The 15755-nt window shown below is 40.9% G+C and overlaps 1 protein-coding gene across 22 annotated transcripts in view; it reads left to right on the top strand.

Annotated features, from left to right (window-relative positions):
* Positions 1-15755, top strand: part of TDRD15 (tudor domain containing 15) — a 462408-nt gene that overhangs the window by 300743 nt on the left and 145910 nt on the right. For 3 of the 22 annotated variants that reach the window (XM_070069391.1, XM_070069394.1, XM_070069388.1), the window contains one exon: positions 4244-4330. The exons of 17 other annotated variants lie outside the window; for them this stretch is intronic. In XM_070069391.1, coding sequence (XP_069925492.1) covers positions 4244-4290 — 47 coding nt within the window. In that variant the 3' untranslated portion in view covers positions 4291-4330. Of the gene's footprint in view, positions 1-4243; positions 4331-7564; positions 8661-15755 lie in introns of those variants that run through there. 2 more of the 22 variants (XM_070069392.1, XM_070069390.1) reach the window with 1 other exon arrangement.

Raw genomic sequence — 15755 nt, 5'->3', positions numbered from 1 at the left:
TGTTGTAATGATTTAGAGGAATAAAATCCTAAACCTAATGAGTATATGAAGAACTCATTCCAATTTATGAAGTTCTTTCTCAGTCTTCACCAGCTTATGGTTCAAGAACAAGTGACAAACACATAGGCAAATGTTCTCTGTTTTTAGTTGTAAAATGTTTTTTATCAAATTATCAAAACCCAAATAGTAGAACCTTGAGAACTGAGATAAACTCTTGAATTATTGGGAATGTTGAGGAGTGAACTGTGTGAAAGTGCCCCCATCACCCAGTTGACTGCCTGGCTTAACTGTAAATGGTTGGATTGTGTCCCTCCAGTATCTTCGAGGGCCATGAGAACTGTCACGTGGCAATCAGGAATCCATCATGGCTGCTTTCTGCGTCACTTGACATGGGCAGTGATGAACATGGAGCCCTGACATGCTTCCTTAACTCTGCTCAGATTCCTGCCATTTGCTGAGGTTGAATGATCTGTGAGCGCCACTCCATTTGGTCTTCTATCGGTGGCTTCCTTATAATATAAATGCGTTTCCCCTCCAGTAACACTTTCGCACAGTATACTACCTTTCTGCTTCTTCAATGTTATAATATTCTTTGTTTAAGTTGCAGACAGTATGTGATTATGTTTTGCTTTGTGTAGTCATTCTGGATTAAGATGAAAATTTTTTTCTAATGTTTGCTGATACCCAGATTGAATGATTTCTCTTTTTTCTCTCTTTGTTTTCTTAAAATTAGTTTGTTAAAATTAGTTTCTTCTTTAAAATTAAAAACTTCACGCATGCATATAGTAAAGAACTAAAGAACAGAAGCACCCATGCTGGATTTGTCATGGAAGGATCTTGGGTTGAGGGAAGGCATAGCTGGTGGATGCCTGAGTATACCATATATTAGCTTTATAAACCTGAGCAAATTACTTCCCGCTCTGAATCTTAGTTTCTCAGTCTTGCAGATGGGGGGGCAAAGATATCCATTTCATCGTGGGTTGTGAGGATCAGCGCTCAAGGAATATAAGCCAATGTCCTATAAAGATAAACACTGTGCTGATGTTATTATTTCCCTGTTGGAAAAGATTTTTAGCACTTACAGGATATAGTCTCAACTATTTTACTATTTATTTATTGAACTTCAAGTCAGAATTTTTCTAAGAACTATGGAAAATTGAATACATATTTGAAGGGAAAATCTTTGGATCTAGCAGTGAAAAGTAAGAGGGGACTGACAGAGAAATCAGTGGAGAAAGTCTTTTAAAGAAATTGGTCTCTCAGAGTATATTACTGCTCCTCACTGAGGAATCTGTAAAAGGTTGTTTGAAAAATGAATATCAGGAAAAATATGCATGAATTTAAATTTTTGTACCAAAGTAAGCTTATTTTTTATTAAAATATTTTAATAACAATAATTATACACATTTATGAGGCACAATGTGACATTTCCTTTTTTCTTTGTGCTCCTAGAGGCATTTTAAAATTTATTTTAAGATTTAACAATTTTTAATATTTTGCTATATTCATTTTGTATGTAGATATACATATACATGTATACTACTATTTCTTGAAAAGATAAATATTAACATCAAATAATACAAATTCATCTCAGTGAGGTAAGAAGGGTATATTGTCATGTAGATGATATAATTCAATGAAGATAATGTGCATAACTATGTCCCAAATCAAATGAGATTCACACATTTTTTAAAGATTTTATTTATTTATTTGAGAGGTAGAGTTACAGATAGTGAGAGGGAGAGACAGAGAGGAAAGTCTTCCATCCACTGGTTCACTCCCCAAATGCTGCGATGGCCAGATCTCTGCTGATCTGAAGCCAGGAACCAGGAGCTTCTCCAGGTCTTCTACACGGGTGCAGGGGCCCAAGTGCTTGAGCCACCTTCAACTGCTTTCCCAGGCCATAGCCGGGAGCTGGATTTGAAGTGGAGCAGCTGGGACTTGAACTGGCACCCATATGGGATGCCAGCACCGCAAGTGGAGCATTAACCTACTGTGCCACAGCCCTGGCCCCTATTCACACAGTTTTTATACCCCCTCTCTACATATTAACATCCCAGTATGAGAGAACATATGCGATATTTGTCTTTCTGTGGCTTATTTTAGTTATCATAATGATCTCCAATTTCATCTATTTTGTTATAAATGTCCGAATTCCATTCTCTTTATGGCTCAGTACTATTCCACTGTGTATATATACCACATTTTCTTTATCTAGTCATTTAGGTTGACTCTGCTATTATTATTATGGTTATTTCTGCTGTTGTGACCAGGTATCTCTACATGCTGACATCATTTCTTCTGGATGAATTTGCAAAAGTGGGATAGCTAAGTAGATTCATTTTTAGTTTTTTGAAGAACCTCTCTATTGTTCTCCATATGATTGTACTGTTTTGAATTCCCACCAACAGAATATTAAGGTATTGTTTTCTCCCCGTGTCACCAGTGTGTTTTATTTTTTGGTTTTTGGACAGTAACCATTCCAACTGCACTAAAGTCAGACCACCATTGTGGTTCTTATTTTTGTTTTCCTGATCATAGTTAATCCTGAACTTTTTTTTTCATGGGTGTGTTTGGTATTTCTTCCTTTGAGGTAATGTCTATTCATATCCTTTGCTCATTTAACTATTATCTGCTTTGCTGACAATCGTATATTTTCATTTTTCCGTGAACTTTTTGCAGTAGGCTTGTGTGTCCTTCCAGAACTTTTCCATTCACAGATGAGTTATATGTGGAACCCTTTTCACAGAGGCTCACAGGAATGCAAGCATGGCTGTCATAGCCTGCTTTGTGTTGTTCTGACATGGTACCTGAAGCTGGGCACTTCCTAAAGAAAAGAAGCTGTTGAGCCACCACCTCAACACCACCACACTGGGAGCCATGCTTCCAGCACAGAAACCCCTGGGGACAAACCATATAGAGACCACAGTATCAACAGACACCTTTGCATTTATTCATTGTGTTGTATTTGAAAGTCAGCCAGTTGCACACCCCCTGGCATAGAATATTCTCAGAGTTCTCTGTTTGGTGCTGAGTGGTGGTCCCTTGGAGTCTGATTTTCCTTCTTCTTTGAATACCTGTTTACATTGCCATGGATTGGGGAGGGGGTTCTGTTTCCTCCTGCCTCACTGCTTGTCCTTTTCAGGGTTTTTCACAAGAACTTTCTCCTCCTCCCAGGGCCCCGTTAGGGCTGATACTTCCCGAGAGTTGTGTTCTGAACCTTCTTCTCTTCTCACCACGGACCTCCACCCTCCCTGGCAATCTCATTCACTTCTATTATGGATTTTCAGTGACAATATTCAAGGCGTACCTCCAGAATAGATCTCCCTTCTGCACCTCCAATCTGTATACTCAGTCCCTTATCAGGAGTCTTCCCTGAGAGGCCCCATAAGCATGCCAAATATCACACGTCCTTCCCTACTTACATGTTCGTGTCATTCTTAAATCCTCCTTTCTCCCTTCCTACCTCCAGCCATACTCTGCGTGTTCTACTCCTGAATATTTTGCTAAATCAATTTCTGTCTCTCTGTCTTGACTGCCAAACCCAGGGTTGGCCACCACCATCTCCTGACAAATTTTTCATACCTCCAGACTGTCTCGTCTTCCATTCCATCTCCATAGTACAAACAGAATATTCTTTCGAGGATCTTGGTTTCCCCTCCTCTGTTTAGAATTTTGTAATCATTTCACATTGTTCTGAAGGTGAAGTCTAAACTTCTGAGTATATGCTGTAGGACCCTCAGTGGCTGGCCTCCTCTAGTATCTTTTCTTCCTCTAAACCAGTGACCAGTGACCAATGTTTTCTGACGTGTTAGCCAGCTGGATTACAGTCTCTGTGCACTTATCACATGGAATCACAATTGTTTACATGATGAGGTTTCCCTACTAGACTGTAAGATGCCTGGGGTCAGAGACTCCATCCTGTTCACACCTTTTTCCAGACAAGCACAGGGGCTGTCACATTGCACATACTCATGAGATCCTGTTTATGGTCCTCTTTATAGCCCTTAGCCTAATACTCTATAAAGTCACGTTTATAGTGTCTGCTTGGAAACTATATTGGAGAGATCAAAGGATTCAATCATGTAGAAAACCAGAAAAACTCTAATGTGCAGGAATTGTCTCCTGATTTTTATATTCCCTTAAAGAAATATAGGTGGTGATATAAACATAGTTATTCCATTAAATAAAGTATAGCATTTAACTTACCATTGCCAATCTTCAGTGCTGACATTTCTTTCAGATCAGTCTGCATTTTATATGAAAGAAAAATCAGAAGATCAAGAGTAGGTGACTTGTTTGAACTAAAGAGATGGATTTCGAAGGAAAAGTAAGTTTACGAGAAATAAAGCATCCAATTACTTGTCAGTTTACCTTAACTGTCAGTTTACCTGGGGCAGGACTTCTCAATGTATTACATATAAGGGAAAGGATTTGCAGAATGATCATGCGAAATATGACCACAAATTAAGGCCATTCTGTTTTCCATTGAAAAATGGGCGCTGCTGCTATGGGTCAGGGGTGAGGGCCACCATCCACGTGCAGGTGATGTGAGCGTCTGTTTACGGAGAGTGGAGATGTAGCAAAAAGTTAACGTCACTCTCTGTACCCAGGAAGAAACCTCATCAGTGAATGGTGCCCCTGTCTTCTCTTCTGTGCTTCAGGTTTATGGTGAGCATAAATGAAAGACGGGAAGAAAGGCACCAAAGATTAATTAATCTGCAATGCAGATTAAGCAGAGCCAGGAAAATATAATCCAGTTTCAGACATAACTGGATCGGGGAGTAAGATGTCCTGCAGCATTGCTATGGTGCTTTTAAAGTGAAAATCTGTGTACTTGAGCTGCTCCCACTGCATCGTGGAGAACCTCTCTTTGGGTGGAAGTGGTGGAGTGAAAAGAGAGTTAAAGGCCATGGAAATGTGATGTGCTGTGCAGCCGCTGAATCCCAGAGCCCATAGAATAAAGCGGTGTAAGAATCCAATGAAGGGGGTCAGGGGAGTGGGCCATGGACAGTGGAGACCCTGTCTACTTGGTGGTAACTGTGCTGAGGAATGGAATGAAGTAAACTGGGCAGAAGCAGACGAGGGCACGAGGTGGAGTGTGGGATGCTGTCTTGGACACAGGGAAATCAAATTCCCTCTCGTGTTCCTGTGTCTCCTTCTCTTACTCATGTCAGTTTCTTTGGATTGGCCCAGTTACCTGTGGCATTTACACATGGATGTAGAAACTGAGCCATTTCCCAGACACTTTCAGTCCGAGGGAAGACCCTTTCGGAGCCCCTTCTTGTGTTTAGCTAAGCTTGGAAGGCCCTGCACAGCTTGTGTAGGTATCATGATGTCAATTTGACAGATGGAGAAAAGAGCTCAGGGAGGCCAGTGTGACTTGGCTCAGGTCGCTCGGTGATTTATGTCGGGACAGGGATGAGCACCCAAAACTCCTGCCCCTCCCACTTGGTGAGATAGCACAGCATGTGCCCCTGGTGTGCCAGGTGTTTATGGGGGTTGGTATTTGTGCTTCATCAACCCGGGATCCCAGGCAGGGTTTTCTTTTCTTTTTTCTTTTTTTTTAAGATTTTACTTATTTACTTGAGAGGTAGAGTTACAGACAGTGAGAGGGAGACGGAGAGAAAGGTCTTACTTTCGTTGGTTCACTCTCCCAAATGGCCGCAATGGCTGAAACTATGCCGATCTGAAGTCAGGAGCCAGGTGCTTCTTCCCGGTCTCCTATGTGGGTGCAGGGCCCAAGGACTTGGGCCATCTTCCACTGCCTTCCTAGGCCAGGCAGAGTTTTCAACAGCTTTGGATCAGGTCGGAAACTCAGGGAGATCTAAACAGTCTGCATTTGTCTTCTAATACTTTTGGGAAAGATTTTGTTTTGCTACATGAAGAGGTTATTTGCAATCATAAATTATGCTGCTTATACTAAGACTAAAAGCTTCATTAGGCTAAAAATAATTAGAAGAGAAAGATACAAAATAGCTGATATGTCAGTATTTCATAGAAGTGGGTGTAAAGAATACATTGAAGTTAATGTGTGTTAAGCTCCTTAAATCATTTACAAGACTTCAAATGTTTAATTCGTTGACTGGAAGTACCAATTGGCTCCTCCCACATTCTGGCCAATCTCTTGGACTGTAGGTAGTTGGTCAGCTTTTCTGGATTCCCCACACCATGTCTAGAGGGAGTGCCCTAAAGGTTTTCGCTTAGGTCAAATAAATGGGCTCTCCTACAACCCCAGGTGACCACAGAGAAGTGCCAACCATGTCCCCTGCCACATCCTGCACCCTTTTCCTCCTAAAAGTCATCAGTTCTGGGCCATTCTAAACCCATGCAAGAATTAAAGGTCTCATACCTCCTGTAGCTATTTTCTTCTTCCAGTAGAGAGAGGCAATACTGAAGTCAAAAGTATAATTCTTTAATGGCAAAATTATAGGCAGTGTTATACTTAGATTTTTAGTCCAGCCTCCTTTCTAGGAGTAAAGGCCTGATTCCATTATATAGCCTCTTTCTGAAGATAACTACTATGTTGAATTTTGTTTAATATGACTGTACCTGGTTTTAGACTTTTCAAAATATGTATATATTCATATAAATGCATGATTCTTTTTCATGTTGTAAAAGTTTGTATAAATAACATTATATTAACATATAATTCTTCAACTTGCTTTTTTGCTGCACATTATATTTGCATATATTTTGATATTTTTCTTCTTGTATAGATACTCTCTGTATTCACACTACATATAATACTTACTTCATTGTACAAACATTCCGTAACTTATAAGGCCATTTTACTGATGCACGCTGGTGTTTTTCATATTTTACCATTCCAAACAATACAGCAAAAACCGCACATCTTTCTATAATCATGTCTCCTACTGCATTTATATGAGTGTTTCTTTGCATATGAACCTAAAGTAGCACCAGCCTTGTTAGATATGGCATAGTACTCAAATGTAATTAATCACTGAAATTCTGACCATTATATGATATTTCTAGTTGTTTCACTTCACTGCCAATAGTTGCTATTGACTGACATCACAAGTTTGCCAATTTATTGTGCTGCAAATGATTTCTAATTTTTGTAATTTGCATTTCCTAGATTACTGAGAAATGACACTGAAACTGTGGTTAAGCACGTTTTCATATTTTATTGGTCTTTTCAATTTTCTGTTCCATAAGAAATCTGGTATCTTCCACTTTTTCTTTATTGGCTTGTTTGCAATTTTTAATACTGTATGGGCTCTTTGCACTTCGTAGAGATACATTTCATAGAAGCATGTGTTGAATGCTTCTGCGAGTCTGTAAGTTCTTTTCGTCGCTTTGACATTTTTGCATTTAATTTAATCAGCGTGGCAGAGTGTGTTTTCCAAAGATAGTCACAACGAGGTCTGCTATCCAACATGCTCTTCTAGAACTTTGCTACTGCACCAGGAGATGAAATCTCCCTCTTTCACCCCTGAGATTGGGAGGACCCTTGTGACTGCCTTGACTCAGGGTTTGGCAGAAGTGGTATTCTGTCACTTCTGCATTCAGGTTACAAAATGCTACTCATTTCTGTCAGGTTATCTTGGGATACTTTCTCTTGAAATATGAACATGCTTTGAAGAATCCCAGGAAGGCCATCCAGAGGCTCAAAAGGAGGGGCACCCAGGCCTCTGGCCCACAGCCCCACTGAACGCTCTGGACAGGCAGCACTAACAGGCCAGCCAGGTGAGTGAGCCATCTGCTGAGTGGGTCTGTCCTCCCAAATAGCATGCGATGTAGAGAAGAGCGAGCCATCCCCACCTGACCCTGCCCAGTTTGCAGAGTATAACAAGTCATTAAGTTTTATGGGGGAGGTTATTAAATAGTAATCAATAATTGATCTATTCAAACCTATCAGTCTTATCCTTTGCTGTTTGTGTGTGTGTGTGTGTGTGCGCGCGCACCAGTGACTGCCTGCATACATGCTGTTTAAAAAATTCTTTCACACCTAAAGACCACAGTGGTGTGAACCTGTCTGTTCACCAGAAAATCGTAAAATTCTTCTGCTATTGTTTTGGTGATCAGAGACTGATTTTTTGTAGAACGTGAAATGGGCCTCTATTTTTCCCCATATGGATCATTTTCGTGCACACTTTGTTGGCTGGCCTAACTATAGATTCTAGTGCTGCCACTGTCCTGTATACATTTCTGTGTGCTTGTGGCTCTATTTCCATTTCTGTATACTTATTCTTGTCTTGTTTGTTTACTTATTTCTATGCTGTTATTGTAACCATTTGTCTGCTGTAGTTCTCAAGTCAGTTTTTATATCTGTCAGAACAAGGTCCCTTCTTTGGTCTTTTGGTTCACAATTATTGTGGTAATTTTTGGCCTTTTATTTTTCAGTAGAAAATTTAATATTAGCTTGTCAAGTTCAACAGAGCACCTTTTTGTTATTGTAGATTAATTTGAGAAAAACTGTACATGACTCTACCACTTATACTTTTCTAAGTAGTATATAAAATTACATTTGAGCTGTTGATGATATAAGGAAGTATATTTTTATTTAGCTAGAATTGATGTAAATAAAATACGTGCATTTTGAGTGTGCAGGTTTTTTTTTTTTTTTGAGTTTTGAGAATTGTGTATGTGTTTGTGACAAACACCCCTCAATCAGGACATTGCCCCTGTCACAGAAAGTTCTGTCATGCCTCTTTGTTGTTGTTGTTTTTTGTTTTTTGTTTTTTTTTTTTTTTTTTGGTTTTTTTTTTTTTTTTGATAGGCAGAGTGGACAGTGAGAGAGAAAGAGACAGAGAGAAAGGTCTTCCTTTGCCGTTGGTTCACCCCTCAATGGCCGCTGCGGCCGGCGCACCACGCTGATCTGAAGCCAGGAGCCAGGTGCTTCCTCCTGGTCTCCCATGTTGTGCAGGGCCCAAGGACCTGGGCCATCCTCCACTGCACTCCTGGGCCACAGCAGAGAGCTGGACTGGAAGAGGAGCAACCGGGACAGAATCTGGCGCCCCAACCAGGACTAGAACCCGGGGTGCCGGCACTGCAGGCAGAGGATTAGCCTAGTGAGCCGTGGTGCTACCTTGTCATGCCTCTTTCTAAATAATTCTTTTCCATCCAGAAGCAGCCACTGTCAGGTCATTCACACCACCCCGTAGTTTTACTGCAGTTAGTTTTCATGTAAAGGAAATAATTCAATATGCAATCTGTAGTTTAGTTTTTTTTTTTTTCACATCATTCATCCATGTTGCTGTAGATAATAACAGATTTTTCCATTTAATTGCTGAATACTATTGTATGATTGAAATACTAAATCTTACCCATATTTCTGTTGATGGCCATTTGGGCCACATCTAATTTTAGACTATTATAAATAAAATTCCTAAGAATATTCCTAGGTAAGTCTTTATGTGAGCATATATTTTCATTTTTTGTAAGTACATACCTGGAGTAGTAGGTAATATTTTAGTTATCTATTTAAGAAACTGCCAAACTGTTTTCCAAGGTGGCTCTAAATTGTTACCAGCAATACATAAAAGTTTCAGTTGCTCCACATCCTCATCAACATTGGTGTTGTTAACACTTTAATTTTCACCATCCTGCTAAGAGTATGATAACATCTAATTATGGGTTAAAGTGTATTTTTCTCTCTAGTCACATTAGCATCTTTTCATGTACTTATTAAACATTCACCTATATTGTTTGGGTGTCTCTCCCAATATTTACCTATGTTTAAACTTTGGGTAGTTTGCCTTCGTGTTCATAAATTGTACATTTTGGGGTTAGGCATTGTGGCTCAGAAGGTTAAGCTGCAGTTTGAGATGCCCCCATCTCCTATCAGAGTGCAGGTTCGAGTCCCAGCTGTTCTACTTTCAGTCCAGCCTTCTGCTCATGTGCATCCGGGGAGGCAGTCGATGATGACTCAAGTGCTTGGGTCATTACCACCCATGTGGGAGACCCGGATGGAATTCCTGGCTCCTGCTTTGGCAGGGCCCAGCCTTGGCAGTTGTAGGCATTTAGGGAGTGAGTAAGCTGATAGATGATCTCTCTCTCTCTCTCTCTCTCTCTCTCTCTCTTGCTTTCGCTCTGTCTTCTTTCCTCCTCTTTCTCTTCCTCCTTCTCTCTCCTCAGCCCATTCCTCCCTCTCTCTGTCACTTTACCTTTTAAATAAAATACATATAGTTTAATCACTTGTCGTTATCATAGACTTTTATTTTGGAATATTTTGCCATTTTGTTTTCTTGATGGTGTTTTTCAATAAAAATTTTTACATAGTTGGTGAAATCCAGTTTATCCTTTTTTATTCTACAGTTTAAGATTTTTGTTATGGTCTCTAAGAAATCTTTACCTGTCCCAACATCACGCATGTTTTATCCCCTTATTTTCTTCAGTAAAAATGATAAGCAATGAGTATTAGCTTTATATTTTAGTTTTTAGCTCTTTTACATTTAGATATACAAACTACTTCTAGTTATTTATTACATATAAGGTGAAGTATGAGTTAAGGTTCACATTTGTTCCAAATTAATATTCATTTCTTCCAGCAAGATTTGTGAGAAGATTGTCCTTTCATATTGAGTTACTTTGGTACTTACATTAGAAATTAATTGAGCACATATGTATAATATATTTTTGGACCTTATATTCTATTTGGTACATCTATATGTCTACCTTATGCCATTACTACACTATTTTGATGCGTTTAACTCTGTAGTAAGTTTTGGTAGAAGATAGTGTTAGTCTTCCAATTTTATTCTTTTTAAATATTATTTTGGCTCTCTTGGGTCTTTTATATTTTGTTGTAAATCTAAGAATCAGCTTTTCAGTTTCTGCTCCCACCAAGAATATGAAACCAGCTGTTGCATACAAAATTTGCTTAGTGTTGTACTTAGTTATCCTGAGAGTGAAAATTGTGTTCTGTGTCTAGAGGGAAAGAGTGCTGGTTAAGTGTATGTGTTCACTTGATTAGGCTATGGTGCCCAGGCATTTGATCAAACACTTGTTTAGATATTGTTCTGTTACTGTTTTTTAGATCTGATCAACACCCACAATTCACTGACTTTAAGTAAAGAAGATTGCTCTCCATAATTGTGGATGGACTTCATTCAATCAGTTGAAAGCCCTAAGAGCAAAAATTGCTATTTCATGGAGAGGAAGAAATTCTACCTCATCACTTAAATATAGAATTTCTGCTTGAGTTTCCAGCCTGCTGACCTACTATATAGATTTTGTACTCAAAGCTTTCACATTCACTCCTGTCTGACTTTCTAGCCTGCTTGTTTGCCCTGCAGATGCTGGGCTCCAGAATGTGCCTGATATAGCAGGGTCAGAATGTTCTTATTTTTAAGTCATTCACATCTCATAGTCAATATTCCCATTGATCTACTTCAAATTATGTAAAAAATCAGAGGAAAGTTAAAGAGGAAAGATAGGCATTTATAAAGGAGAAAAGTAAGACAATTTCCTGGAAATTTTCCCCAGAACTGGTAGCTCCTCCGTATAAGAAAATATGATTCAAGAATGATGGAAGGTGCAGCATCTGCTCGTATACCCCTTACTGGGCATTATCACGTAAGCATGGCATTTCCTTATGCATCAGTGCCCGTTCTGTGAGAGGCCCCAGTGCTTGCAACACAGAGATCCTCAGGCACAGCTTAATGAGACAGTCATGCAAGCAGGCAGCGGTAGCATGCAGTGAGTGTTACTGTGGAATACCAGAGCAAAGGCCACTGTGGAATACCCAAGGGGCCTCGCTGTCATTTAATTAATCAAGCACATGAAGTGCATCGTTAAAAGGCAGGAGGTCTTCAGAGTAACAGGGATCCGAGAGGGTGATGGAAAGGTTGGTTTTTCCCTCTGCCTGAGGCTGGATAGACCAGACCTTGCACATGCCACAGAAGCTGTCTGGTGAGTCAGGAACCCTCTAGCTCCTCGCATCCCCAGTGCTGAATCTTCTTGGCTGGAAATCATGTCATAGGGAAAAGGCTCTAAGAGATTTCTTTCCGTTGAGGAGATGATCCTTGCTTATGAGTGGACCAACAAGAAAGCCCATGCCTTCACGTGCATGTCCGTACTCTGCATGGAAGAGCTGATCTGCCAAAGCCAGAAAATTCCACTGTGGGAAATTTTGTGCCTAGAATCTCATCATCTGCATCTTCCCCCAGCAGCAGTCCCCTGTGGGTGAACCAGTGAGCTTAGAGGCTGTGCCCCTGTGTCCTGGGGATTCAGGGAGTGCTCTGAGAGATGTGCGTGGGCATGCATCATTACTCACTTTTGCTTAGTCTAAAATGGTGCATTCACCAGAGAAAACGGAAACGGAAACTCAGCCTGGTGTTGTGCTCCTAAGATCTTTGAATCCGTTTCAGACATGGCTGTCATCCGTGATGCAAAGATGATCATCATCCTCAGTAAGAAATCTGCAAACAAGAAGGCTCTTACTGGTCCTTTAGTGGGTCAGATTCTGAACTTCTCCTTTTTAATTTAGTGAGAAGTAGCGGTGAGGAGAGTGGAAGAGAGCTGTTGCTTTCAGATCTGAAGTGTGAATAGCATAGGAAAGTAAATTACCATCACATGAGTGGACTGCAGGAGACAAGTGTCCTTCAGGGGTAACCCAGATTTCAGTAAGAGCTGGAAGGTATAGGGAGTGGTTGCTGAACAGGTTGAGGATTTCAGACATCTTGTTCATGGTGGATCATGAGTTCCAGAGGGTTTGGTGTGATGGAACTGAGAAGGGGTGGAATAAGGGGTCAGAGTAAGGTATTTAATGAACCTTAGAGTGGGGGTGGGCGTTTGACACAGTGGTTAACATGCTGATTGGAAAGCCTCATCCCATCTTGGAGTGTCTGGGTTTGAGTCCGGGTGGGCTTCCCATTCTAACTTCCTGCTAACATACACCCTAGGAGGCAGCAGGTGGGTCCATGTCACCCATGTAGGAGACCTGGATTGAGTTCCAGGTTCCTGGCTTCAGTCTGGTCCAGCCCTAGCTGTTGTGGGCATCTGCGAAGTGAAGCAGCTGATAAAAGATCTTTTTAGTTTCTCTCTATGTGCCTTTCAAGCACATCTTTTAAAAATTGTAGAAGTAGAAGCTTAGGGTGGCATTAGAGATTTCCTCCATTTATCCAATTGCTCAGTCCATCTTGAAAATATCCTGTCCATCAGCAAGTATAGTTGGTTGTAGTTTTTAAAAAAGAACCTGAACACCACTTTTGTTTTGGTAGAAATTTCTTCTTTCCCCTTCAATTTTTCAAGAAATTATTTTGAAGTTTTTATTTTTAAATTGGATTGTCATATATTATTTGTACCTGTTTCTGGGCACAGTGAAATATGTTACACATATACACAGCGTAAACCCATCACACCAGGCAGTTGGCCTTTCCCACGTCTTGCCACTTCTTACCACTTCCACTTCTACCACCCTAGCAAAAGCTACTTCTTTTTTTGTGGCTGGACTTTTAACTGGTTCCCCTTCCTCCAGTCCGGTGCCTCTGCTTCTTATTCCCTATAGAGCAGGCAGAAAAGCTTTGTTATTGTTGTTGTTAAAGAAACAAATCATGTTGTCCTGTTGAAAAGCCTCCAGGGCATTCTTGTCGTGTTCAGATCAGATTCAGATTCTTACCAAGACTTAGCACAGACGTAGGGACACTTGGCCCTTACCTGGTTCCTTGGCCTCATTGCTACTGCTATATTCACTTCCCTATCCATTCCAGACCCTGTGCACACTCTCATTTTGGGACCCTTGCTCTTGCTGTCCCCTCTGTTTGGAATGCTCATCCTCCAGATAGTCACGTGGTCCACTCTTTCCTTTTGTTTAGGTCTGTGCCAAGGCCATCATATCAAGGAGGATAGCCTTGATCAACCTGCTAAAATAGCACCTTCTCACCTGCTCTCTATAATTATCCTGCTATATTTTCTTTCCTAGATTATAATATAATGTAATGCCATATTTGCTAGTATATTATCTTATTCTGCAACTTTCTTCTCACTTCATCAAAGCTCTGTGTGGGAGTTTGGTCACTGCTGAATTCTTGGGAAATAATATTTCCTGAGTAAATGAATGATTGAATCTGTGCTAATGGTGCTCCCTGACATATTTTATTTATATTTGTATGTGTTTCTCTCATGTCAGGGAACTCTGCATGGAATCTTGCTATTTCTTAGCTCGAGAGACCGTTTCCTCATTCGTTATTTGACTGAAACTCAAGGATATCTATGACTGGAGGTCATTGTCTGTATCCTTTTTTATTTCCTTGACTCCCCAGCCAGAAGCCACTGATCCTGTGTCTAATTTTTACTGCTAAAATGGTGCACCTAGCTGAAAAAATATTTCTGAGACCTCCTTGCCTCCTGGATTTTCTTGTCCTACAGCAGTGGAGAGCTAGAAGGCTGTACCATGAAGCTTGGCACATGATCGTGTAACTGTTGCAAATAAAAGATAAGTAGTGAGGCCGGCGCCGCGGCTCACTAGGCTAATCCTCCGCCTTGCGGCGCCGGACACCAGGTTCTAGTCCCGGTCGGGGCGCTGGATTCTGTCCCGGTTGCCCCTCTTCCAGGCCAGCTCTCTGCTGTGGCCCGGGAGTGCAGTGGAGGATGGCCCAAGTGCTTGGGCCCTGCACCCCATGGGAGACCAGGAGAAGTACCTGGCTCCTGCCATCGGATCAGCGCGGTGCGGCGGCCCTTGAGGGGTGAACCAACGGCAAAGGAAGACCTTTCTCTCTGTCTCTTTCTCACTGTCCACTCTGCCTGTCAAAAAAAAAAAAAAAAAAAAAAAAAGATAGGTAGTGAGGATATTGTTGGATGCTTCAGGAGTCTCTTGAACATTTTTTATTTCAGAATAGTTTCAAATTTACAAAATGAAAATTGTGAAGCAGTGCAGAGTTCCCACACAGTCTACATCCAGCTCCCCTATTGTTACATCTTATATTAGTAAGATGTATAAACCATACCCAGCTTATCCTATTATTGACATCTCATATCGGTATGATATATTCATCACAATTAAGAAACAGTGCCCATATCTACCCTACCCCTCCCAGTCTCTAGTAATCAACACTCTGTATTCAGATCGAATGTTTTTTTTTTTCAGCTCTCACATATAAGAGAGAAATTGTGGTATTTGTCTTTGTGTGTCTGACTTATTTCTCTTTTTTAAAGATTTATTTATTTGAAGGGCAGAGTTACAGAGAGAGGAGGAAAGGGAAAGAGGGAGGGTAGAGGGAGGGAGGGAGGGGGAGAGAGAGAAAGAGAGAGAGAAAAAATGAATGAATGAATATCTTCCATTCTCTGGTTCACTCCCCCAATGACCGCCAAGGCCAGTGCTGGGCCAGGCTGAAGCCAAGAGCCAGGAGCTGCATCTGGGTCTCCCACATGGGTACAGGGGCCGAAGGACTTCATCTATCTTCCTCTGCTTTCCCAGGCGCATTAGTAGGAAGGTGGATCGGAAGTGGAGCAGCTGGGACTTGAACTGGTACACACAGGGGATGTCAGCTTTGCAGGTGGTAGCTCTGTCAGCTTCACCACAGTGCTGGCCCCTGACTTACTTCTGTTAACATGATGTCCTCCAGTTCTATCCATATTGCTGCAAAAGATAGTTTTTCATTCTTTTTTTAAGGGATCGTAGGTGTGTGTATCTCAAGTTTTCTTTATGCCTTCATCTGATGATGAATATTTTGGTTGCTGCCACATATCTTGGCTGTTGTGAATAGTGCTACTATAAACATGATGGGTCAGGTATCTTTTTGCTACAATGATTCCATGCCTTTTGGATATATACCCAATTGTGAGAT

This window comes from Oryctolagus cuniculus, chromosome 2 (genome assembly GCF_964237555.1).
Source record: "Oryctolagus cuniculus chromosome 2, mOryCun1.1, whole genome shotgun sequence".
Taxonomy (NCBI): Eukaryota; Metazoa; Chordata; class Mammalia; order Lagomorpha; family Leporidae; genus Oryctolagus; species Oryctolagus cuniculus.
This window is presented reverse-complemented; position numbering and strand designations above follow the sequence as displayed.